The 26,439-nt window shown below is 50.9% G+C and overlaps 1 protein-coding gene across 7 annotated transcripts in view; it reads right to left on the bottom strand.

The window, feature by feature from the left end:
- The window catches only part of PPP2R5C (protein phosphatase 2 regulatory subunit B'gamma), a 121,962-nt gene that overhangs the window by 10,129 nt on the left and 85,394 nt on the right, over window positions 1–26,439 (bottom strand). For all 7 annotated transcript variants that reach the window (XM_032405953.1, XM_032405948.1, XM_032405950.1 and 4 more), the window contains 10 exons: window positions 21,264–21,374; window positions 20,134–20,226; window positions 19,917–20,047; window positions 14,745–14,804; window positions 12,872–12,980; window positions 12,002–12,055; window positions 6,971–7,141; window positions 5,835–5,962; window positions 3,786–3,887; window positions 2,278–2,350 (listed from right to left, as the gene is read on the bottom strand). In XM_032405953.1, coding sequence (XP_032261844.1) covers window positions 2,278–2,350; window positions 3,786–3,887; window positions 5,835–5,962; window positions 6,971–7,141; window positions 12,002–12,055; window positions 12,872–12,980; window positions 14,745–14,804; window positions 19,917–20,047; window positions 20,134–20,226; window positions 21,264–21,374 — 1,032 coding nt within the window. The remainder of the gene's footprint in view (window positions 1–2,277; window positions 2,351–3,785; window positions 3,888–5,834; window positions 5,963–6,970; window positions 7,142–12,001; window positions 12,056–12,871; window positions 12,981–14,744; window positions 14,805–19,916; window positions 20,048–20,133; window positions 20,227–21,263; window positions 21,375–26,439) is intronic.

The following is a 26,439-nucleotide window of genomic DNA, read 5'->3' as shown; positions in this document are numbered from 1 at the left end:
GCAGCAAAATGTCCCCTGGCCTCTTTGGTGGACTAGGAAAACACATTTATGTTAGAAATCCTCACTATTCCACGACTTAAACAAATTAAACCCTGAGTGACCTTCAAAAACTCCAACGGAGCCACCACAACTGTTAGGACAAACACGACTGAAAATTCTGGAGGCGCCGCCGACTCCCCAAGCCCAGCGCAATGGACGGCGCACGTCCGGGCTGAGCAGGGGCCTCGGGGAGACTTCCAGATACAGGCCAGGGGGCAGATCTGAGACGGAGAGCCACGCTCCAAAGACCCCACTGTTTTCATGGCAGAGACACGTACTGTCCACACAGTTATTTACTTTCTGGCGTCGTCGTTATAAATGGCAAGCAGTGACTGGAACTTAGAAAAGATTCCCTCTCTCTCAGGTGAAAACCAAGTCCCGAGGCCTTGCTTTTCAGCCCTGAGACATTATTAGCCCATGAAGTATTTTCCTTTGGGAGACACTGCACCGGGGACTGCGCATGCAGACGGGACTCAGGGGGGTTGACTCACACACGGTTCACAGGGAGACGGTCAGCCCAGCGCCCAGTGAGCTCAGGCAGAGCCCGGGTGCGTTTGCTGTCGCCCACCTGGGGCACCGCAGAGAGCAGCCCAGAGGAGTAAAAACGTCGTGTAGGAAAACTCAGGAGAAGCTCAGAAAAAGGGAAATGAGAACAGCGTCTATTTCAGAAGGGACACCTGTTACCGCAAAGCAGTGAAACCAGGCCACGCTTGTTACACAACCAACCAGCTCCTTCCCATTTGTGACAGGAAAGCTTTGTGCGGGTTTTCACGAGACTGTTTCTATATTCTTGGCAAAACAGAGACAAGCAGGCTCTCTGAGTTGTGTGTATTTCCCGTGACTTTGCGTGCGCGTGGGGCAGGGTCTCTGCTGGCCCCTTGCCCTCGGCCGTCAGGCGGGGCCCCTCTGCCCCCACCTGCCCCAGATTTCTGCTGTTCCTGTGTCTTAAAAACAAATGTCAGGATTTTCACCTCACATTCTGTTCCTTACAGCAGGTCCCGGGAGCTGTCTACCTCACGGGGTCACGGTCTACCTCACGGGGTCACGGTCACCTTACAACGGCGTTTCTGTGAAGAGCACAGAACAGACGCTGTAAGGGGGACGCTGCCGGGTTGTTCCACGAGGGGACCGAGACCTCACTTAAGAGAGTCATTCCATTTTCTGAAGGTTTAAGTTTCCTGAATGTGGTTTTATCCAGGTGAATACAATCAATACGTTACACAGATCAAACACATACGTCTAAACCTTGTGTTCAAGCGTCACTTTTTAGGAAATGTCAGACTGAAAAACCGGCATAATGAACTTAGTGAACGATTTATGCACACCTCTCACCCAAGAAAACAGACTGCTTATAATCCAGTTCACCTGAACGAACCCTTTAGGATTTTAAGGGTAGCTGTGTGGTTCTCATAAAGTACCGTGTTGTCTTTCCTGGGAGGCTGAGGACAGCCTGGGATGGCGCCTGTGCTGAAGATGCGCCCCACGGATTCTCAGGCCCCGAACCAGGAGGAGCACCTGCCAGGACAGCACTCCGGTCCGTGTGGACCAGCGGACAGAACACCAAAGACCACCCAGCTCAGAACCCCCGGACGCCGGTCGCCCCGGGAGCCGGCCCCACGGTGGGCGCTGTGCAGGACGCCGCTTCACCTGCAGGTGGCTCCGGGAGACACGGCGCGTGCGCCCGCGTGCCAGAGCGCACTGGAGCCTTCTAGCTAGGACGGCAGAAAGGGTCAGTGGTCAACGTGACAGAGTCAGGCAATGTTTAACAATTAAAGGCTCAGCCTACAGGACCCTGGTTTTAGGAAAAAGGACACCCAACTTCGTACTTCATCTATTTCAAATCTCACTGTTTTTCTTTTCGAATGATTTTGATAATTAAAAAGAAAGGGACGTATCGTTTGAGCGACAGCGTCTGTGACATTTGCGGGGAGAAAGCAAACTGCAATCTTGGCCCCCAAATAGAGGCTGTACCCTGGTTTTCTTTTTACCACAGTCTATTGGTAAGATTTAGATCTTATTGAAAAAGCGGAGGGAAAAAAAAAGGTCAATTCTGTGGTAAAAACTTTGTGGGGCAAAAATCAATTGTACAAAAGTCGAGATGTACTTTTATTGCAGACATTTCCATGTACAAGGTTAGTGAAGAGTGCCCCCCGCCCATCCCGTGCGGAAGCCACATTTCTAGGTCATAAAAACATTCAAGTAACACCCTAGACGTTTTCATGTTACTCTTTTTAGTACCTGGGGGTTTGCTTTGGCTAGATTTTCTATTTTAACCCACGCTTCTTCTCGTTCTTTCATTTTTAGCTTCTCTCTGAAAAATAGTAAAATGTCATTGGTATTAGAGACATGGATCACACGCAAGGGAAGGTGAGAGGCAAAACTGACATGACCAGCAACAGTCACCTACTCTCCTCTGTCACTTCTGGTCTTACTCTGCAAGCTTCAGAGTGGTGAGCACAACGGGATGTGACACGGAAAACGAAATATGAAAAACAAGCCAGATTTAAAGGAAAAGATTTAACAAATATGCTACAATAAGAACATGCTGAAGACTGTAGGTTCCCAGGAGCACTTATACGAGTATCTCAGGTCTGCATCCTTCCTGCTTTAGCTGCTTCTTCGGAGAACCTGGATAACTCTGAAGACAAGCTTATGGAGCCGTGAAAAGTGAGACCATTCCACGGCATACGGGAACTGAGGTTAAGGGCCGACATCCCAACAAGGACGGCTTTAAAAAGGAAGTCTTCAGACCTGGTTCTCATCAGATCCGCCTGCCAGTGAGTCAGGCGACCTTCTGTAAATCCCCTTCACCGGGACCCAACTTTTTTTTTTAAATCCAGAGAATGTGTTGCCTGATCTTTAAGATCCTTTTCAGAAAGCTAAGATATTCGCCATGTGAAAGGCGGAAGGCACGGGTGAACCCTGTGCTCAGCTCTGAGGGAGCACGGGCCAGAGATCGGGAGCCCGGGAGGCTCCACGCGCACGTGACCCTGGGCCCCTTCCCCGCCCTGCGGACCACACCTCGTACACAGTGTCTCCCCCTCACATGTATGTCCCTGTCTTTCCTTCCCACACCACCCGTGAGGGCAGGGATTTTTGTTATATTCACTGCTGTGCTGTTAGAAACTGCAACGGGGCCTGACGTACGGGTCAATGCGTACGAGCTGTTTAAAGTATGCACAGGACAGCTGGTTACGTATATCCCATAATTCAAGTTACACTCATTCAAAGTTTCTCTCTCTTAGCCAGCTTCAAGTGACAAGAAAATCTGCCCAGAGCCCAGACTCGACGCTGACATCCTCCTCCGAGCGTGAGAGCAGGGCCCTGATTTTGTGAAGGACACTGGCTAGGCTCCTGGGAAGGCCCGCATTAAATGGGCTAAAGCTATGTTGAGATGAAGATGCTTGCCCCTTCACGTAAACCTCATGGGACAGAATTCAAATTCCTGCCTTATAAACCTGAGAAGTTCCTATACCTTCAACCTCTCGGTGTTCCTCGGGAAAGTGAAATTCTTGGCTGCACACCGTTTTGCAGAAGTGATTAAACTAGCAGCATAATGGAGAGAACAGCGATGTTCTCTGAAAACAAGTTAACGTCACAAACATTTTCATTTGCTTTCCGAGTATGACAGAACTGATTTTGCTTTAAAGTGAAGAATGTTTTAGGACACACCCATGCAAGAGGTTTATTCAGGACTGAGGATGACAAAATCCTTGGAAGAGTAGCTTTTGAGAGGAGCAACTTACTTCAGTTTCTCTGCTTTAAACTGCTGGGTGCAGTCATCAAACAGTTTCTGGTTCATCTCCATGAAGAGCTTCAGCGCGTTGTAGATCAAGCCGTGTATTGTCCTGTAAGTAGACCTTGGTGTTCAGGTTCTGAACCCTCCATCTTTCTGTCCACCCCCCTGCCCTCCTCAGCCACAGCCCCTGCCCCTGCCCCCTAGCCCTCCAGCTACTGTGGCGGCCCTACGTCTCACGCCCCTGGGCTTTCCAACCAAAGCCCGGTACTCTGGATGCATCTGCGTCCACGCAGCCTGCGGAGTGCACCCGACTGGCCCTCGCTGAGCACCCTGGCTCTGAGGGCCCTCGCTTTCTGTCCCTGCTGACAGCAGCCAAAAGCCACCTTCCGTGGAAATGGAATAAAAAACATCGACACTTGAAGAAATAGAATTCAGACAAACAGCAATGTGTAGGGGACAATAATGGAAACATTTTACTTCCTATAAACGTCAGTTTCCTTTTCGTCTTCTTATATAAGGGCAGGAAAGTTTTTAATAATGCCAAAACGGAGCCTTGGAAGGCAGAAAATAAAATCACCATGGAATGGCTTAATGAAACTCCACTTCCCGGCTCTGACATCCACGGGAGGGGGGAGGCACAGCTGCTCCACGGCCCAGTGGAGCCTGAAGAGGACGTCAGTCCCACCTGCCGTCAGGCGACAGCCACACGGGACCCCCGGCGAGACGGGCGGCAGGATCGCACCGCAGAGCCCGGGCAGCCGCAGAAAAACTCCGCTCTCGCCCCAAAACTGCTCTCATGGCTGCCAGGACTACTGCTGTTTTTGCTGATGTAGATTCACAGCGACTTCTTAACTCACTTCATGACAGAACCCAACTCGTATTGGGAAACACTGGAGTAACACTTCTCTCTGCAACGGGGAGCGGTCACGGCTGTTCTTGCCTCGTACTAAATGACACACGGGACGGTGGCTGAGCTCCGAGGCCTTTGTTACCACCTGCTGCGCATAATAAAAAATGAATGTGGCCAAGAAAAGGCTGCTGACAGCCGATACACTGATGAGGTCCGCTGGGCGGTGCCAGGAGCGCCCCAGTGACCCCCCCAGCCGCGCGCCGAGGGCGAACGCTCGCCAGATGCCTGTCAGGGGCCAGGGACTTCCTGTACCTTGACTGCACCTGCATTCACCTTCTCAACAAGGTGAAGGTCGCTGCAAAGTGCTTGTGTATGTTAATGTTAACTGTCTTGGTCGAGGGCGCAGGGCCCCCGAGAACGGGGTGGGCACCATGCTCCTGCAGGGACTGAGCTCCGCGAGCTTTGCAGCGAGTGACCTTCAGCCCGTCTGGAGGGGATCTGAGATGAGGCCTGGAAGACGCTGCTGCTCATGCGGCGGGCACAGTGGGCGCCGACCAACGCGCCTCCACACTGGCCTGAAGTGGGGGTGAGGGGGCAGATGAAAGGCCACAGATACAACCCACACTTCATCCTAATTGTAAGCCCACAAAGAAACCAACGTTTCCTTTTTAAACTGATATTTTGGACTTGGATTTCAGTCCTAATTGAAGTTTCACTAAGATACAGGAAATTTCAAATGCCCCAGTGGACAGCCAGATCTTTCTTTCTTTTTTTTTTTTTTTTAATTTTTAAAAAATTTTATTTATTTGACAGAGAGAGCACAAGCAGGGGGAGCAGCAGAGGGAGAGGGAGAAGCGGGCTTCCCGCTGAGCAGGGAGCCCCATGCGGGGCTCGATCCCAGGACCCCGGGACCATGACCTGAGCCGAAGGCAGACACTTAACCGACTGAGCCCCCCAGGCGCCCCCTTTCTTTTTTTTTTTTTTTTATTTTTTTTTTTAAAGATTTTATTTATTTATTTGAGAGAGAGAGAATGAGAGAGAGCGAGTACATGAGAGGGGGGAGGGTCAGAGGGAGAAGCAGACTCCCTGCCGAGCAGGGAGCCCGATGCGGGACTCGATCCAGGGACTCCAGGATCATGACCTGAGCCGAAGGCAGTCGCTTAACCAACTGAGCCACCCAGGCGCCCCAGGCGCCCCCTTTCTTACTTGTTCCAGTGGGTCTTGGAGTTGCGGTACAAGGAAGGAAACATGATGGGTAGGATCTTTGCTGCATTGTCACTGATCAGGCTCATGATGTACTCATTGTTCCAGTAATACAGTGCTCGCTCCGCCACCTGGAAGAGAGAGGGCACAGTGTTGTGACCGAGACAACAAATACTCACGCAGCAGGACCCTCCCCACGACTGCCTGTGGAGGTGAATTATACTGGGTCAGCCAATCATGTCCACAGATCCAGCACACTCGAAACCGTCATCCTGAAGAACCCTCGGCAAAAGGGCAGATGGTTTCTTGCCCATCAAGAATACACTCATTTCTCCACTCATTCAAGAAATATTTAGGCTGCGCCCTGGGCTCCATGCAGAGGACACAGGCCAAACGTGCTCCCTCCGCCCACCCCCTCCGTCGCGGGCCCAGGAGGTGCCGAGGTGTCAGAGTGGACGAGGCGAGGCAGAACTCCTACCCTCGTGGAGCTTACGTTCTAGCGGGGGAGACAAATGATAGGAGCATTAATTCCCCAGAAGTGAAAGGCCACGTGGCAGACAACAGCACAGAAGGGGGCCAGGAGAGGGGTCACCTTGCTCGGGGTGAGTTCACGGTACACGCCAGCACGTCCAAGGGAGGCAGATGGGCTGAACCAAGGTCCTGGGGCGACCCCTGAACGAGGCTGAATGAGAAGCCCAGGAGAGGAGAGTGGCATGTGACTGAGGCCCCCCTCACACAGGACTTGGGTCGGGGGGACAAAAGTCGGAATGTGTATGTATCAGAAACAAGTGCTTGTGGATGGGGAGTTTCAGGGCTGAACAGTTTGTCTACAAGTGTCCGTCACTCAGTTGCGGAAAGCGAGGTTTTATGCATTTGGGGCACACCGAACAAAAAGACAAAGAAGGCTTTACGGGGGAGCTGTTTCTAATTACTCTTAGTGAGAAACAGGTGCTCAGTGATGCGCTCGAGATACTCAACTGTTTTATAGAATTAGCGTCTTAGCATCTTATTTTGAAGTATGACTAAACTGACCATCTCCCTTCAAACCACACGACAAGCACAGCATGACAGCGACGCACTGGAGCTGGTCACCTCCGACGTGGACGCCAAACGAGGCCGTTCTCTCTCTGCCCTCGTACCTGGAAGTGTGGGCTGGACACACATTTGGCCAGCTGCCGGAAGAGCGGCTCCATGATCTTCACAAATTCCGACGGTTCGATCACATCTAAGATCTCTTCTAATTCATTTAAGAACATGACTTCTTTTGGACTGTGAGTCTTTGGCCAGTATTTGAGAAGCGCCATCACCACCTGCCAGAGAAAAAACACAAAGCGTGATGCCTGTCTGTGTTTCGTTGACGTGTCCCCCAAGCAAAGCAACAGAATCAGGGGTGCTTCCTTCCTTGTAGAAGGAAGAGCCACACCGTAAATCAGCACGGGGGCTTTTTAGAATCACAGAAACTGATCTAATTTTATATACTTAAGAATCACCACTTTAACGTGACCCACTCCCTCTGATTAACCACCACTGCAGTCAGTCCCTTTAGAAAAAAAAGAATATAAAAAATAAGCAGTTAGGAGGGTTGAGAGAGAAAAAGAACAATGGAGAAACATGAGGCGTATGAATTCGTATGTTCGTTTCTGTGCAGGAGTGGTCCGCTCTGAGGCTGCCAGTCACACATGTGCGCAATCCGTTTCTATCTCAAACTAACCGTTCATACATATTTCTACACAAACGTGCATACTGTGTGCGTACACATGGTGTTTTCGATTGTGCTAAAATAAATCAGAAGAGGGAGACATGAAATAAGCTGATATTGTTGTTAGCTCACGCCGAGCGGGGCTGCAGAGGGACCTGGGGTCGGGCCCTGCTGCCCTCTGTGCACATGACCTGTGACCCTGGGCTGGTAACTGCCTCGGAGGCTGCGAGGACCTTGCCTCTGAGGGGTGCTGGCCCGTGGGACCCTGCCAGAGAGCATCTGCCGCGAGGCATGTTCGGCTGGTCGGCAGCGCCTTCCTCATTCCCGGGGACTGGACGTTACCTTCCTTGCCCAAGTCAGACAGGTAGAAAGAGTTTCTGCGGGGCAACCTTTCTTTATCTCACCCCTATAGTTTCCAAATTTCCTACCACAACCACACCAGTAAAGATAGTCCCCGCAGAGTATCAGATTCAGCTCAGTGAGGGTTAGTAACATTTCTAGAGTTTAGCTGTCTTTATTCTAAAAGAGTACAAGGGCCCACAACATCTGCACGCAAGCCCACGTGCATGCTTGCACACGCAGGGCCGAGGCCCATCATGGCCGTCTCGGGAACCACTGTCCCAGCCCCTAGCCATCACGGCAAGTGCCAGCTCTTCTGGGCTGGTGGGGGGCCTCCACGGGCCAGCCCTCCACAGCCCTGCAGACGGCGCCCGACTGCCCGGCAGGCCAGGTGACACCCTGACCATGGTTACAAACACCGCGGGCCTTTGAACAACATCCATTCCGAACAAACAACTCTGCTCAATGCTTTCAGCCTTCAGGCTCTGGGATGATCTTTCATGATATTACGCTTTATAAAACTCCAACATTTATAAAAAAGACAGTGCTCCTAGTTTGGGAGTCTGATGTAAAACTTTACAACACGATTGTCTCTAAAAGGGTTTCCTTAAAAAATCTAGCATTTAATGATTTTTGTCCTACTTTTCGATCAAAACCACTGAACAGACATTTAGTGAACACCTACTACTCCCAGTGTGGGGACCACTGTTAAGAATACAGCAGATGCCAATCACTTCACAAACCCACTCTTCCGTGCCATTTTGTCAATGGTACTTTATTAGGAAAAATATATCAGCATGTGAGATACAAAACACAACTGGTTTAGCTATTCAATGTCTCTGGAAGAGGTTTTATTTCTGGAATCGGAGCCCCACGCTGGACCAAGTTATCACACTATCTGGAGCGAGCTCTGGTCAATACCATGGGTTCAGAGTGCGGCAGCTTTTTGCAAATGAGGGGGCTGCCTGGTAAAGCTAATCTAGGCAGAAGTGTCTGTGTGCTGCTGGGCACGGGTCACACGCTGAGCTCTCCTTCGGAGACTCGATGGGCTGCCGCTCTCTGGACAGGGCTGGGGAGCACAGGCAGGCCCCTCCCCGACACACCAGGGAAAAAGAGGGTTCCCACCGGGCCCTGTAGTAAAAGTTGATTATCCTAAAGAAACAGGTGGGCGACAACACGAGTTTACTTCCCATCCGCAATCTGATGAGCTCCTATTCTTCGTACAATAGTGTACGTGTTCAAGAAAGTTTCTGAGCACTGTACACAGTTTACAAGTAAAAATATTAATTGCAGACCTTGAACAGGAGTGACGCAGGTCTTTTAAACGGATCATACTTTAAACACTCCCGACCTTGGCCACACTGACCTCAGGAGAGCCTTGGGTCCGGGACCCTGAGACCCTTGCGGGTGCTGTGTCCTTCCTAGTACTGCCGAGCGGACGCACACCTTCACAAGCCTTTACCCCATTCACCTTGTTGTCGACAAGCTTTCAGTGCTGAAATAGTACCGGAATTTCAAAGAAAGGAGTTCACCGAGGTGAGGTTCTGCACGTTTTTGAAGTGCAGAAAACAAAATCTGCTCTCTGTGGTCCAGAGAGCACTAGTATATTGTCTGTGCTGCGGGAGATTAGGGAACGAAGCGGATCTGGGTGGCAATCCTGGGGCCTGGGTGTGTGGGGGCCTGAAGCTTCTCTGTGCCAACTCTGAGCTTCTGATCTACGATGGAGGGACCCAGTGGAAGCCAGTGGCCGCCCCTCTCCTTCCGTCATATGACCGCAGCCAAGGGCTCCCGCTCCCGCAAACCACCGTCAGCGTTCACGTCAGTCTCAGGGGAAGGAGAGAACAGAGGTGCGCTGGGGCAGGATTAGGACTCGGGCTGTGCCAGACCTGGCCGGGGACCGGGGCACTACGGCGGGGGCCTGGCCCACGGTGAACGCAGGGCAACGATTCGTGGATTCTTTAGCCCCTGGAGAGTGTGAGAAATACAGAGAAAAGTCATAAAAGAAAAGTGCATGCTTTTTCTCTCCTTCCATGTTTCTCTTTCCCTTCTTATTTTTGAGGTAGAAAAAGCAAGGTGTGTGTCAGAACTTGTTCCCATACTATGTCTTTGGTAACGGTCGCCACCCGTTAGTGGGGAGCCGCCCCTCAACACAGACGGAGGGACTGAGGACGTGGCATCACTGGAGAAAAGGCCTGACCACTGGGGCCACCTCACGTGTCCTTCCCCCCAGAGACACGTCTTCGGTTTAGTCAAGGGGGATAAAAAGAACCCTACCCTGATCGGGAGTCAACACTCAGGGTTTGATACTGAAGTCTGGTAAGTTTGGTGCCTTTCCTTGGGGGCTTCCAGAATCTCAGACGGAGCTGAGGCAGAGGCGTGCAGGGACCCCGGGGACGCGGTCGAGGGCTTTTCCTGAGTTGGTGGGTGACTCTGGGTGTCCACGCACGGGCCAGAAGCTCGGAAGAAGGCAGAGATCAGGAGCCGGTGTAGCCAGGAAACAGAGCACTAAGGATTTCCCACGTATTTCCACTGTAACACGCATGACCTCACGGGACCGCTGTGGGGGAGGCCACGGGGACAGAGAAGATGCCGGAACGACGACATTTGCCTTTTCTATTCCAACAGTAACTGCGAAAAGAATACTCAAACACTGCAACTGGCACTCAGTACTTCTTACTTTGTTACTGAACGGTAAAAAACAACCCACTTGATAAAAAATGGGCAGTGGATCTGAAGATGTTTGTCCACAGACAGGTGCCCAACAGGTATATGAAGAGATGCCCAACATCTTCAGCCGTGAGGGAAATGCAAACCAAAAAGCCACCGAGAGACGCCACCGCGCACTCACTAGATGGCTAGGATAAAAAAAGGGACAACACCAAGTGTCGGCGAGGATGCGGAGAGAGCGGAGGACAGTGGGGCAGTTCCTCACAAAGCTAAACACAGGATCACCAGCTGACCCAGCATTTTCACCCCAAGCTGAACAACCAATGGGACCGAGAGCGGGGACTTGCGCAGAGCCCTGCACACCCACGTTCACAGCGACCCCAGCGTCCACCGACAGAGGAGCGGACGAACAAAACACAAGGGGGTCTATTCAGCCACACCCAGGGATGGAGTTCTGACATGGGCACGGTGTGTCGGAACCCTGACGACAACCGGCATGATGCCACCCACATGAGGTGCTCGGATGAGGCCAACTCGTGGAGAGAGAAAGCAGGTGATGGGTCACTGGGAACCGGTGGGGGGGCGGGAGGGGAAGCGGGAGTCGGTGTTTCGGGGGGCAGAGCTTGTGCCTGGGGTGATAACAAAGTTCTGGGAACAGTGGCAACCAGCTGCACTGGGATGTAATTAACGCCACTCGCTTGTACAGTGAAAACGGCAAATTCTATGCTGCATGTACTTTAGCACAATTAAAAAAATCAATGACGTAATATACCAAAAAGCCACTGAATTGTACATTTTAAATGGGTGAAGTGTATGGTACGTGAATTATATCTCAATAAAGCTATTAAAAAAAGTGCATTCAAATGCTTAAACCGCCCCTGACAGGCTCAACTTGGGTAATCCAGGCTATGACAGTCCTTCATTTTTAGTCAAGATAACTGGCTAAGAAATCTGGAAATCTACACGCTCAAGGGCAGCCACGCGGCGCTGGTGATGCGCTGATCGCGGAGCAGCTACCCTCGAACCTGGAAGGAACGTCGCAGGTCACAGAACCTCTCCGGCGCAAGCATTTCGAGAACTCACTACAACCGGTAGGACGGAAGGCAGCTGCGCGTCCTTAAACCAAGATGGGGAAGCGCTCAAGGGCGCGCAATCCAGCGGCCTCGCCCACGCCAGCGCCTCGTGTTCAGAGCACTGAGGTCCAGCTCAGACTAGACGGCAATCTGAGCGCATGGAATCATCCTCACCGCAGGAAAGGAACTCGTAATAAAGTCACCACACTCTGAAAACACACAACACGGCAGGGAAATCAGCGTGTTCAGCAGTGGACTTCCGGGGAAAAAGTGGTCCGAGCAGCTACCTGGCCAGCAGAGCCATGGCGACACTGACATTTGGGGACGCCCCCACGCCGCATCACGGGCGCGCCGGCACCCGGACCAAGGCCCCGGCCAGAGAGCATACTTACTGGCTCAGTGAGGGTGCTGTCCTTTTCTAAAAACTGGACCACACAATACGCCAGCTGCAAAGTACAGGAGGGGGAGTATTAGTGTCTCGCTTCAACACAGCAACGCTGCCCCCACCCCCTCGGTGTGGGCCCCCGGGGCGGGCAGGGGCTCCCCTGCACGGGCCCACTGGCTCCGGGGGGGGGGGCGGGGACTCTCAGGGACAGGGTGCGGCAGAAAGCCAAAAAAAAAAATTAGGAAACAGTCTTTCGGACTAACATCGACAAGTCAGCCCGGGTTTGACGGGGTTTTTCTCATGCTCTTTTTGGAGACCGTAATCAACAAGGAATCTAACAGCTCGAAAAAACCAAATTAAAATCTGGTTCCACCTTAAAACACTGAACTATTAATCTCTTCTGTAGAACGATTAACAGGATAACAATCTGGCTGGAGGTAAAGCAACAGCAGGAGGAAGAAAAAAGAAAAAAACAACCTCGAAGTAAAATACTTCCCAGGAAGCCAAAGTGCTTAGAATCACGTAAATACACCTCCTGGAATTGATCCCGCACCACCACTCCTGATAGGAGGACCTGCAGGACGGTGCCTTCCTCTGAGAATTTCCCTTGACGCCTGTCATCCACCCCCTTCTCTGTGCTTAGAATGAATTCTGAAATTCTCCATTCCTGAGATGTTTCTGATTTTCTTAAAAGGGAATCTCTTGACCCGTGTGTCCTTTCAGTTATCACCAGAACCAACACTGGCAGTGCGACATAACAAGAGCGCACTCCCAGGTAATGGGCTGGGTTTCTGCGTCTCGGGCTCAGCGACGTTCGTGCGGAGGCCCCGTGCCAGTGTGCATTCCCACCCACGTGTCACTGCTGGGCACCCCTTACCTGTGGATGGTAGACACTCAGAGATTTCACTTTGTGCAAAGGTAGCAACACCTTCAGTAAGAAAATCTTGTGCTCTTCTTTTAGTGGTAAGGCAAATCCATTAATTATACTGTGAAAACAGAATTTATTCAAAGTTGGAATATTTACAATTTCCAGATTAAAAAAAACATCTTGCCGTTTTCTTCTCATTTTCAGCATAAAAAAAATTGGTAAGCAAAATGTATGTTGCACAAAAGAGGATATTAGCAGAAATTAAAAAACTAAATACCTTCCAAGAAGCATAGTCATTTTTATCTTTGTTACATATGAGAGAATTCTAAAATTCTGGGTTTGCAGGGCAATACCCAGAACAACACAAGTCCCTGGGGCAAAGCCTCCTTCTTTAGACAGGCCGCAGAGGCCGGGCAGCTCCGGTGGGACCCCCAGTCTAGGTTTGCCCACCCCGGGTCTGCCCACCCCTGGCACCTTCCATTGCCCTTCACCCATTTTTAGGAATTCGCACTTCTCTGGAGCAAGCTGGGTGCGTTATTCTAATGCTGGTGGGAGGGAGTCCAAGTGCAGAGCGGGAGCTGGCTGACAATCAGCCAGGAGGCAGCTCCCTTCTACTCCTGCCTCCGAACTGAAGCTCTGTGTCAAACATCAAGTAGTTTATCCACTGGTTTTCAGTTGGGTGAGGGGGCTTCCTTATTCACTATCTGTTTGGTTTTATTTTTGGCAAGCACAGACACGTGGTGGAAGTACGGAGCAGTGACAGTGACTTCCAGACTGTTCCGCACCATCCAGGGGTCCTGGGCACGTGTGTGCCGCAGGCAGGGCCCGTCTGAAGTGGGCATTAAGGACGACCTGCTCATTCGCATCGGGGCAGACCCTCAAGGTCAAACACCTCTTCTGGAAGGATAACATTATTGATCCCAGCAGTGGGGAGCACAGAGTCCTCTCTGTGACATGCCGAGCTGTGCGGACACTTCACGCCGTCCTCACAACATGTAGGAGGTGAGTGGAGTTCCCACACCTTACTAAGAAAACAGCGGTCAGGACTAGTTAAGGAAGGTCATACAACTAGTAAGGGCCCCTCGACTGCTCACCACACTCTACTGAGCGAGAGAAATCGGCTGACTGTGCTGAAACAGGTCAAAGTAGACTTTTCCACAAGGACTAGTGGTTTTTTCAGGTTATATCTAAAATAGCAAGAAATTTTCTCATCGACCAGATGACACCAGTGTTCCCGGAGAGAGGCTTCCTGTGTTCCCAAAGCTTTGGGGGTAGACAGAGCTTCCCTCCCTGCAGGGCCCCTTGGAACCTTTAGCTGCCAATGCAGCTGAATCTCCAAGGAAGGTGCTGGGGGAGAGCACTTCCAAGCTTATTCAGCTGGGGAACCCCGAGGAACTCCGTTTGGGAAACAGTGGGTTGGAGGTCTGATATAAAATCTACAGGTCACTGATTTAAAAAAAAAAATGATAGCAAGCAAGAACTCCACTTGGCTTAAGATGGTAAAATTTTTGAAATGTTAATTACTTTCAAGGACACATATGAAAAATTTATAAAATCAAAGCAATTTGAAATATTAGCATTTACACAATACCCCCAGTGTACAATAAATGATTCATTCTTCTAGGTGTCACGCATAAACCTTCTTAAGGTAACAGTCTTCGATGAGCTGGGTGAAACGGCCTCTGCGCGCTGAGCCAGGCACGCAGGCGGGTTTCTCATCAGTGGCTTCTACCCCAGACCTCACCAACCCCTTCCATCAAGGGAGAGCTCAGTTCCTTTGGGAATGGTTTCATCGCCTCGCTCTGGGGAGGGCTGCTGGACTCAGTGAACTGGATCATTCTGGAATCAATTCCACTGGCTGCCAGGAACAGAGACGACTCACCTCCCCAGGATTTCCAGTAATTCTGCTATGCCGTTGTGATGCTCTGTTTCATAAATAAACCTAGAAGAAGCAACGTACCATTTAGACGCTGAAGTTAACAGCTGAAAGGACTAAAATCCTCTGAATAAGGAAACAAATGCGCTTTGGGGGGGGGGGGGGCGTGCAAAGACCCGGAGGGCAGAGCGCACGGGCCTGCTCAAATGTCCCAACATTTTATCTTGGATGTTTTCAAGCACAGAGAAAGGCTGTAGGGTCTGCACTGTGAGCCCCCCTACTTCAACCGCCCAGATGCAACAATGAGGAATCTGCCGTCTGTCTTACCACACATACCTCCCGCGACCCATCCCTCAGGCCTCATTTTTTGCTCCACGTCAACCTAACTCGACGCCTTACTTAGTTTTAAAGCCTCCGACGTTGGCAGGGTCTGTGCCAGGGCAGAAGTCCTTTCCTGCCCACTCGGGCCGTCCTGCCTGCTTCCTCACAGACACCCTCCACGGCCCCCACGCGGAATTCAAGCACCACCTCCCGGAACCCCAATGTGAGCAGCTGATTTGTGTCCTCTGAGAAGCCTTTGCGCTGTGCCCGCCTGGTGGGCTCCTGGGGGCCCCTGCAGCATCCAGCCACACCTGAGGTCGGCCTGAGGTCAGGGCAAGGACTTTCTGTCACTGTGTCCCCAGTGCTAGGACTGGGCCTGGCATCTGTCCCATGCTTGGAACACATGTGTTGACAGGCTGGGGACGCTGAGAGAGAACAGGGACACCAAGCAGGGCAACGTCTCCCCACCCCCCCGAGGACTTCCTCAGAAGCCAGGAGCCCACTCCTGCCCACACCTCGCTCGCCTGGAGTCTGCCTCAGCCAAGGCACGGACGCCTGCCTGACGTGAGTGGGGTCTGAAAAAGGTTTCTGCCTCTCCATCAACAAGGAACAGTTTAGAGACAGCTCTAAGCCAAAAACAAGAGTTTGTGATGATTAAAAAAATCTGACTCTGAAATTTCGTTGTCCTTGTTTGCAACAAACGGACATGGGACCTCAAGGTAAAGAACAGGTCAAATACCCACAGGACGTGCAATACTCCTGAAGGGTGGGCCTTAAGATTGCCACATTGTCGAATGGGCAGAATTCTCGGATGGTCTGGTGCTTGAACCAGGCCGTGAAGGAGGGTCTGACAGACGTTTGGGGCATGGAGCGGGAGGGAGAAGGCAGGGCTAGAGTGAAGGTCTGTGAAATGGAGCGGGGAGTGGGCCGCGGGCAGGAGGTGGGCAAGGCAGACACGCGGGGGAACCCCGAGCGCCCCACACGGGTCGGCTGCAGCCACTGAGCAGAGAACCACAGTGCCACGGAAATGAGTGTGGCCACAGCACGAAGGGGAGGTGGGGAGTTACCCAGACGGCACGGGGCACCTGGGGGGTGAGAAGTGGGCGGTATGGTCACACTGCAGGGGACGCAGCCCTCGACTCCCCGCCGCCCTCTGCACTGCACCCGCCCGGAGACTGGGAGCCGGCCCCCAGGAGTCCTGTCCTCCGTGGTGCGTCTGCCCTCGAAGCGCTTGAATTTACGGAACTCAACCCGAGGGCTCTCTCGTGCATCCCTTGCTTTCTCAGTTTCAATGTACAAAGTTAGAGCTTTGTATAAAGTGCAGCCACGCCCCCTGAGTCACTGCTCCCCTCGACGACCCGGAGAGCTGGGGAAGCAGGAGGGCTGCACAAGGTCCCCGGAGACCTCGGGGCTCAGCTCTGCCCTCCGCCTCGCTCGGGACCCAGACGCTCCAGCCGTCGCATTTGAACAAGGAGGCCTTCAGCTGTAAGCCGTTTTGTTTTCCTAAATCAGCATCACTATATTCTTCTTGAAAAATTCTTCATCTCCTTTTTTCTTTTTGTCAGGGCTAGTTTTTTTTTTTTTTAATTTAAATTCAAGTTAGTTAACATACAGTGTCGCATCGGCGTCAGGGGTAGAATCCAGTGATTCATCAGCGGCATGTAACACCCAGCGCTCATCATATCACGTGCCCTCCTTAATGCCCATCCCCCAGTTACCCCATCCCCCACCCCACCTCCCCTCCAGCAACCCTCGGTAAGAGTCTCTTATGGTTTGTCTCTCTCTCTGTTTTCATCTTATTTTATTTTTCCTTTGTTCATCTGTTTTGTTTCTTAAATTCACTCAATTCCATGAGTGAAATCATATGGTATTTGTCTTTCTCTGACTTATTTTGCTTAGCATAATACCCTCCAGTTCCATCTATGTCATTGCAACCAGCAAGATTTCATTTTTTGATGGCTGAGTAGTATTCCATTGTAAACACACACACACACACACACACACACACACACACCACACATCTTCTTTATCCATTCATCTGCTGAAGGACATCTGGGCTCTTTCCATAGTTTGGTTATTGCGGACATTGTTGCTATAAACATTGGGGTGCATGTGCCTCTTTGAAACAGCATGATAAATTCTTTGTTTCCAATTATTTTGACCTGATCTGAAGTAGATATAAAAAAGAGAAAACAGGTATAGTTCTCCTTCTTACTTTCCCTGAGAGAGGCAGGAGAGGAAGGTGCAGAAAGGGAAGAAAACCATAAAGACGCACGTGGAGTAGGCTAGTGTTTCTCACTCTTCCAGCAAAAAAGGAATCAGGACTCTCTAAAAACTGAGCCAGAACCTGCTTATTGGAGGCAGTCTCCAAAACGGAAACCATCAATACCTCTCCTCCCTGTAGGCTGTGCCCTGAGCCTCACAGATGAGGCGGAGTCTGTCTCCCTCCCCGTAGATCTGTCGTCCTGTGAGTCACTTTTCTCAGCACAGAAGGTAGAGGAGAGTCTGCTCCAGTTACGGGCCAGCCTCGCTGAGGCCCGGCGGCTCCCGCTTCTTTCCTCCTGGAGGCTGGCTGAGGTCCTGCCCTGAGCCACCCTGCACAGGCTGGCACCTGCAGACCGCGGGCAGCGGCAGAACTGCCCGCGGAGTCCAGTTCCGATTACAGATGTGTGAGAAATAATCGACTGGGGGTGAGTCCAGCCGCTCCAGAACTGGAGCCCTGGGCTGCCCCGCCCACGTCCAGGTTCCAGGTCGCCCGCAGATCCCTGTGTCGCTCACATCTCGAACACGCTCATTAGAAGGAGAAACTACACGAACAGGGACTTGATGTTAACATTTTCAGTGAGATGAACCAAACAGGTTGCAGAGATCTTTTCTTACAAGATGGGGTCGTGCTGCGAACTTCTCTCAAGGTCTTTCTCCTTACTTCCTTTCTGCATGAAATCAGTGGTGTGGAAGGCGGAGACCAAACCAACGACGGACTCCACATAACATGCTCGCTTTTGATCGCATCAATCAAGAATGACAGTTACAGAAAAGATCGCTAAAACACAACAGCGCCACACTCCAGCACTGAGCACTCAGTGAGAACAAACTAAATCATGTGCAGTAACTTTCTAAAAATTTAAATATTTTAGTTATTATACTGAGGTTCTGCATGATTTGTGATTCTGCTATCTGAACAAAACCTACATTTTAACGAAAAAAAAAAACCCACCTCATTTTAGGTAGAGCTTTAATTTTAGGGCTAAAAAATCAGAATTTAAATCGTACCTGTTCTTTGCTGTTTAAATAACGTATAAAATGTTTTGACAGAAAAGTGCCTCAGCCACATAATGATCCTGTTCAGAAGGAAGCATGAGGCCAAGAAGCAAAACTAGGAACATGACATCTAGGAAACCTGACGTCCTTCTCTGATCACAGTCAGCAGGACGGGTTCCAGAAGCCCCAGAGGCTGCTGGTCTCCGTGGTGGGATCTCCATCTGTCTCTGCCCCCTCTCCCTTGCTGGGTCTGGTAAGAAGGGACCCACCTAGCCTCTGTGGTGCTCCTGGCGACGGCCTGCATGTCACCCTCACTCTGGGACTACAGCTGGACGGTGTGAAACCCGCCTTTATCTCACAGGGGGACCTGCGCACGCGGCTGTCACCGCTAGGATCTGTCACTGCCTTGAGCCGGCCTGAAGTCAGGGGCCTTCCAGGCAAGCTGACCGGGAAGCCCAAATTCTTAGAATAAACTGCTCACAGGAAGCTTTCCAGGGACGACTAAGACACATTAACTCTTTCATGCATCAACGTTCACTTGGTGCCACCACAGGGCAGGCGCCAAGCTGATGCTGGAGGTGCGTGATAAAGCCCCCGCACAAGGCCTGCCCCGCAGGTAGACCTGTCTGCCAAGCCAGGGGGGCCTTCTGGCGGGGGGATGCGTCTGGAAGCCTGCGAGGTTGCGGAGAAGGGCAGGTGGAAAGAATGTTCCAGGAGGCGCTAGTGCAGAAGGAGCTGGAGGTAAGCAGAGACACGAATGACGAAGGCCGGCCTAGACTGGCACACGGCCACACCCAGGACTCAGGCTCATCCACCCAAGCATGGCCAGTCACCTGTGTGACTCAGGCGGCGGCAGAACCGTGCGGATGGCAGCGGGCGGGTCGCGAGGTGTTCAGACTCTAAGGGTCAATGAGAGGCGGTGGCCAGGACCGGGAGGAAGGGAGTGGAGGAGGGCGGGGTTAAGGTGAATACTGCACTTGGAATGTCACAGAACATTCTTTCATGAGCCACGGGGCTGTGCCCTCCTCCACGTAAACCCAGACAGGGCAACTTCTGCACCCAGCTCCCCAGACCGACCAGTCTCCATGGTCCCGCAGGCCTAGGGATGGCCGTGCCCACCTGCACCTGCTGCTTCCGGCAGGCCGTCCTCTGCCCTGGGGTGGACAGGGGTTCCAGAGCTCCAGTATAGTTCTCCAGCTTGTGAGAGCTGCTAAGGATCCCTGCTTTACTCCTCACTCCTGCCTGCTCTCTGAGATGCATCGGGGAGGATGAAGGAACGCGCAGGTGGGAGGACTGACAGCTGGCTTTGGACAGGTTCTGGGCGGACCGACACCCAGGGTACCGGACAGTTGGGTGAAAATGCAAACCGAGGAAGGCCGTGTGGTGAGATGCTGAGGGTGGGTGAGGGAGGGGAGCGGGAAGAGAGGGAGGGACGGGGGAAGGAAGAAGGCGGCCACTGCAGCCCAGCACGACACGGGCAGGCAGGCCCACTCCCCAATCACCTGCCAAAGGGAACGATGGGGGGGGGGGGGGCACTGAGTGTGAACACGAACATCATCATGCAAAAAGAGACACATCACCCACACACTGACTTACCTATAAAATATATTATTTATCTGTTTTCTGATGTAAGCTCTTAAGCCTAAGAATTTTCCATAGATTCTGTGAAGGGTAGTTTTAAGAAAATCTCTCTCTCGAGGATCTTCACTGTCAAAGAGCTCTAAAAGCTTCAAGAAGAAAAAGACACTTAGTGAACCAGTATTCCCGCTCTGTAGATTACGGCTTTTGTAGCTTCAGCTAATTTGTACCTTACCTGCAATACAAACTTCTGATCAATATATTTCTTCGCTATATTAGGTTGGAAATCTGGAGACTCTAAAAATCTTAAGAAAAATTCATAAACAAGCTAGGAGGAAAAAAACAACAACGAGTCAAATAACATGGTATTTTATTAGATGGCGATTAAAGATACACAAGTTGAATCTCTGTCCGAAAATATTAAGCCTTTAAAAAAAAAAAAGCCACGTACCTACGAATTCATGCCAAATACCATGGCTTCATTTAATTATAACTGATGCTGGCAATTGTTTTATTTAGCTCAGAACCGCAGACTATACCCTTAAATGGCATTTAAACAAAACGATACCCACGGCGGGTGTCACTACGCTTAGATGACAACTGCTGGGAGACCCCAGCAGGGCGGGACCTGCAGCCTGCCACGAGCACGTGTCCTGGCAGAGTCGGGGGACAGGAAGCTGGGACGGCTCGGTGAGCGGGTCACGGATGCAGTCACCCGGGGCTGGGACGCTCCTCCCTTTCACGAGTGGGTTGCAGGCTGTCATGGTTACACAGCAATCCCACATGCCTTGGGGTGATGTCCTGCCCCCGAGACAGCCCCCTTTTGTGATCTGTTCCCCATATCGCTCGTTCCCAGCTTCCACCTCTCCATCTCCCCTCCTGCAGACGACCCAGGCCCCGGTGAGGCGCGTGGCTTGCTCACACTCTGCTCACACAGGGCTCAGTGTCTTCTCAGGCGTCCAGCTTGATCTACGATCAACTTTTTGCCTTACAAATGTGTGAGTCAGGAGATGAGCTTTGGGGTGCGTTAAATCTACGTCCTGAAAACAGGGGGAGCATCTCTCTGCAAAAGGCCTCGATCTAATGGCTATCACCGAAGAGGTTACTTCCATTACAAACATATTGGCAATTCTGTATCTTTGTAGTTTGTGTCAAGGGTCCAAACAGACAAAAAAAAAAAACATTCAATGTTCTCACTTCTGCTAAAATACCTTCCTTGTATGCACAGGTTTGCAAGGTCAGAGGTCCATTTGCCATCAGCCGGAGTGAGGCCCTATGGGCCAGCACACATGCTTTAGAGACAAACCCCGTGAACACACACACTTAACTTGCGCCCGTTTCTGGGGCACTCCCAGAATTCAGTACCTGTAGATGAGGCCAGGCTGCTTCTAACGTGGGCTCGTCTTCCTCGGGGTCAAATTCTGCTCCCGTAGGATTGGAGGAAGGTGGTAATGTTCGAAACATGTTAACTGCAAACTAAAATCCACATATTCTCGAGTTATAACCAGGACATTCAAGGTATTTACAGAAAACATTTAAAAAAACATTTACAGAAAACATTAAAAAGATAGTTACAGAAAACATTTTAATTCTAATGATAGCTGCTTCCAGTGGTTATGGGGCTCGTCCTTATTCTTTTTCAGAAGCAGTGCGGATCCCCTATGAGATCTTGGGTCAAAAGTGCAGAAGGAAACCTGGCCTGTGGACAGATGGCCACCGAGACTCCTGCTCGACTCTGAGCTGCCAGACTCACGGACAACCAGCATTAACCAGTGCTGGTGGGCAACAGTGAGCCCACGGTCTCCACCGTGCACAGTAAGTACCAAGCAAGGAGGCGGGTGTAGTGCTGGGAAGAAAAGGATGAGATTATGCAGGCAACAGCAGAGACCGAAGACCTGACCTCCTGCCCCAGAGGAGCCTGCGATCGGCACCGAGAGAACCATCAGAAGGCAGCTGCCTGTGTGCCCGGGGCTGGACGAGTCTTGGTCTGTCTGGACTCAGGAAGAAAGGACTTAGGAAGAGATTTCTCTGGAATGTGAATGACAAATTTGCTACCTGTTTTTCTTTATATTGTCCTTCACCATGGACTTCCACCCCAGGCTCTGTTTATTTCCAACTTCATAAAAGTCAAGTGTTTTATAGATGTTTCTACATAAAATCTAGAGTTCTCTGGAGCACAAGTACATGTTAATGCCCATATGGTACAAGCACAACATACACTGATAAATTTGTGATATAAATGTTTTCTATATCAACTTATAACTTACTCTTCTTTTATAAATATGATTAGTTACCTTACAGAAGCTGTGAGCCTGCCATATGTGGGTTATAGGACTGGGCTCTGGTGACGGGCGCTCACATGACCCGAGCAAGGCCTCTGTCCCTCCACCCCCCACAGCACACAATCCAAACACCTGCCGCACAAGGTAGGACTCAGCTCCATGACAACGGGCAGGAGGTATCTGTGGACAGTCAAGGGCAAACCTGATGCTCAGGTGTCCAGTCTCATAGAGACAGAGCTAAAACTCAAGGTCACCTACTGTGTTTCTTCTCGTCTTTACTGACACTGAACTCTGAGCCCTACCATTGTGTTCCGTGAAGGAACATGCCCCCACTTCAAGCCGTCAGCTATAAAAGCCCTGAGCCTCAAACATTTGTTGTCTGAGAGGAGGAGCGGGTGCAAGGAATCATAGCAACGGCGCTGAGATGGTACAGGAATGGAAGGAACAAAAAAATGGTTGGAAATCCAGAAAGAAAAAAATCCTTTAGTAAAAATAAGATAATACTCCTAAAACCTAAGTCTATAGTAAAAAAGGTTTGGAACCTGTGAACAGGGTCCTGGAGGAGGCCTCCCAAGTAACAGGTGACTAAGGGACAGAGGCTGTGACAGGTGCTGCCAGGTGCACGGGGCCCGTCCTGTCACCGGCCCCCAGGGGAGGGACTCTCCTGGCACCCCGATCCCCAAGCCCACAGAAGAGAGCAAGCAGACAGCAAGATCTCTCACACCAAGAAAAGGCCACACTCAGGTGCCCTCCCCCCTGCCCGGGGCTTGCCGAGGGGCAACAGACCAGCCCTGTCACTGCGAGCCTTCACCCCTTCCTTCCCAGGCTGGGAAAGTGCGGAGAGCGGGGTCAGATGGAGTCTGAGGCTGAGCCCCAAACCGCTGGGGGCTCCAAGACAGTCACCCAGGGACTGCAGGTGCCCTGAAGAGAGTGAGGCAGAGGAGAGCCGCAGGCCCAGCGTGGGAGGGCAGAGCCCACATGGCGTCCTTCGGTGGCAGAGGCTTCTGTGGACACACGCTGGGCCTGCCTCTTGAGACTCGTGTGAGCAGCCCGTGACATCTGGGTCCCACGCAGGAAGGGAGCAAGCACGCGGGTGGCAGCTGCCCCCCCTGCTCTGCTCAGGGCCAGGCCCCCCCCCTCCCCAGGTCCCTCACTGGCCAGGCGTTACACCGGTGGGGCAGCTGTCCCCGGAGAGACTAACCAGGGGCAGGAAAGCAAGACTGGGCCGATCGTGGCTCGTCTGAGAGCACTCCGGTTTCAGACACTGATGGGAGCCGCACTCTTAAGAGGCATCTGTAGGCGGTCGACATTGGCCGTCAGCTGACTTTACGCACAGGAGACGACCCCTGAGGACGCGGGTGGGCCTCAGCCACTCAGTGGCAAAGTCGGAAGAGCAGAACTGGTTTTTCCTGAGGAAGAAAAAAATCCCCCTGTGGGGGAGGCCTTAGCTCCTGCCCCACGGAGTTCCTGAAAATCGATCTCGGGCTCTGTCTCTGCTTCTCTCTCTCTCTTACTGGTTGTTTCTCTGGTAGAACTCTGACACACACCTGCTTAGTTACGATTCTTAGTAAACTGGTTAGAGTCTACCAGTAGTGAAGTTGAAGTTTCAAGTTGAAGCCCAGTGTGGGGTGTCTGGTCACCTACGGCCCAAATCCCAGATGCGGAGGTGGGAGTCTGCAGGGGTGGTAGACCACCTTGCTTTTACGGCTTCAGCATCCTCGAAGGACGACCAGCCCAGATCCAGGAAGTTTTACTATTGGCCAACTCTAATCGATAGGAAGTTATTTCTTTCACAAGATAAAAAAAAAAAGAAATCTCACACTGTAACTTCTACCTACCTTTCCTACCACATCACGTTGCATTCATTTGATGCTCAGCTCTAGAAAAGGCTAAATGTATAAAACTAACATTTGGAAGAAAAGAGCAGAACGCAAACGGTTTGCCACCTCAAATTATTCTTGGGTTTCAATAATCCTGAGCACAAAAGCTTCACGGTCAAGCGAGCTGAGCACTGTGGTGCCGACATCCGGGTGTTAGGAGGGAGGACTGAGCTGTCTAGACACGTGGAGTTTAGTCTGAGCACCAGAGAAGGCTGGTCTTCGTCATCCTCATGACACAGAAATGGAAGGGGAATCTCGTTTGTACTGTAGGTCGGATGTGGACCAGATGGATTCATTTTAACCTCTCAGCTCAACTGAGTGAGAGTGCACCTAGAGGTGTGGACCCAGCCAGAATCAGGCCACACAGAGAGGGCACCAGGGCCTGGTGGGGACAGCCTCCCCCGGCCCTCTTCTACCCAGAAGCAGGAACTGTGCCCTGAAAAATCTGCCCACGCTTTGGTTTTCTCACGTGTAGGAAGAGGGTGAATCTTCTCTCTGCACTGGGCCCGCGTGAAGTGGGACAGGGGCGTACACGTGCGGTTCCTGTGCACGCGGGTGTGCACGTAGGTCATGCGCGCGGCGGCCGGGTGGGGTGTGGACGGACTCTGTAATATTAGGAAGCACCTGCTTTCACAGCTTTCTCGACACTCCTACTTTCAGTACTTAAAATCAGCCCTGCAGATGCTCTTCTCCAGAGTGCTAAATTTACTGAATTAGATGCAAACCACGCTGGCTTGAGAGGCAACCTTGTGGGAAATTCCTGCGATTCAGCAATATCATGAAGCCTTTCTGTATCTGTGATATTCACGACCAGTGGGTGAAGTAATAAAACATTCGTGCCAAGTCATAACTGCAGTATGGTAGAATATACAGAGGTTTAAGATAATGAAGAGATGCTCCAAAGAACACCGATAATCTAATTTCAGAGACAACGGGTCAAGGAAGGTTGATTATTCAGTTCTTCCTTCTAAACACAAAGGTTATTCCACTACTTTATGTATTCTGTTTTATGCACGCAAACAGGATTTATAGAGGTGAGTCTGCTAAAGGCCAAATCTCAGTTCCTCCAGATGCTCATCCTCCCACAAACAGAAACACTAGGTTCTGAGAGTCATGAAATACGTTCTGGGGGCGGGTGGGCTGGGGGGAAGTGGGGAGGGAGCCCTTCGACATTATTGCTATTTTTTAATAGAAGACTGTATTTGTAAATGTTACAGCGTATCTGGAAAAAACAACAGAGGCAGCAGAACAGACCATCGCAGCTGGGCTAGGATACAAAAACCAAAAATACAAAACTAACAACAGCAACACCCTCTCTATCAACAGCAACGTAATTAGGGAACAGAATTAGTGGGAGGAGCCCAAGAACACAGTTCCAGAAGGGACCGAGGGCCTGGGAACTCGATGCCCAGTTACAAGGCCCCAGTGGAAGAGCATAAAAACCCTAATAAAGGGCATGTTAGAGTATCTGAATGAACAGAGGAAACTTCGGGCCCCAGGGTGGGGTGACAGCTTATTACAAAGGTAACTTTGCCACAAAGCAATCTGCACACTGAATGCACTCTTAAACATAATTCTAACCAGATGTTTGATGAACTCAATGAATGTAATATAAAATTTAGGGGAATAATAAAAATCCTAGTGGCAATCTTAGGAGAAAATCTGGGCCTTTCCTCATTTATGACGTTGGTTCAAGCCTGCTTTCATGGTAGAGTCCAGGGGTCGTCCTGGGGAATGCACGCACACAGAAGGACAGCCGGCTTAAACGAAACAACACCAATACTCACATTGAAAGTAAGTGGTTTGCAAACCCTCATCAATCAAAAAGCAGAGACCTTCTGACTGGATAGAAAAGTAACACTCCATGCTGTCTGCAACAAGCCCCCTTTAAATATAAGGATACAGATTGGTCAAAAGTAAAAGGAAGGAAAAAGACATACCAGGCTCACACTAGTCAAGAGAGAGCTGGAAGTGTCCATATGAACATCAGACAAAGTAGTTTTTGGAGCAAAGACTACCAGGGATAAAGAGGGCCACTCTATAATGATAAAGGAGTCAACTAATAAACGCTACTATTTATGCACTGAATAACATGACGTAAAACTTGACAGAACCACAAGAAAAATGAGACAATAAGCAATTAGAAAAGAGAAAATGAACAGCCCTAACTACAACAGCACCAAAAGCTGAAATATTTATGAGCCTGAAAAAATACATGTAGGATCCGAATGCTGAAAGCCACAATACATACCTGTTAATGTATGTTCAAGACATACTACGTTCATGGACTAAAAGGTTCAACACAGTTAAGGTATCAGCTCTCCCCAAGTCTACACAGTAATGCAATTCCAATCCGAAGGATATTTTGTAGATAACAAA

The sequence above is a fragment of the Phoca vitulina genome, unplaced genomic scaffold, assembly GCF_004348235.1.
Source record: "Phoca vitulina isolate PV1807 unplaced genomic scaffold, GSC_HSeal_1.0 scaffold7, whole genome shotgun sequence".
NCBI classification, from domain to species: Eukaryota; Metazoa; Chordata; class Mammalia; order Carnivora; family Phocidae; genus Phoca; species Phoca vitulina.
The sequence above is the reverse complement of the archived record's forward strand: the minus strand, read 5'-3'. Positions and strand labels throughout refer to the sequence as shown.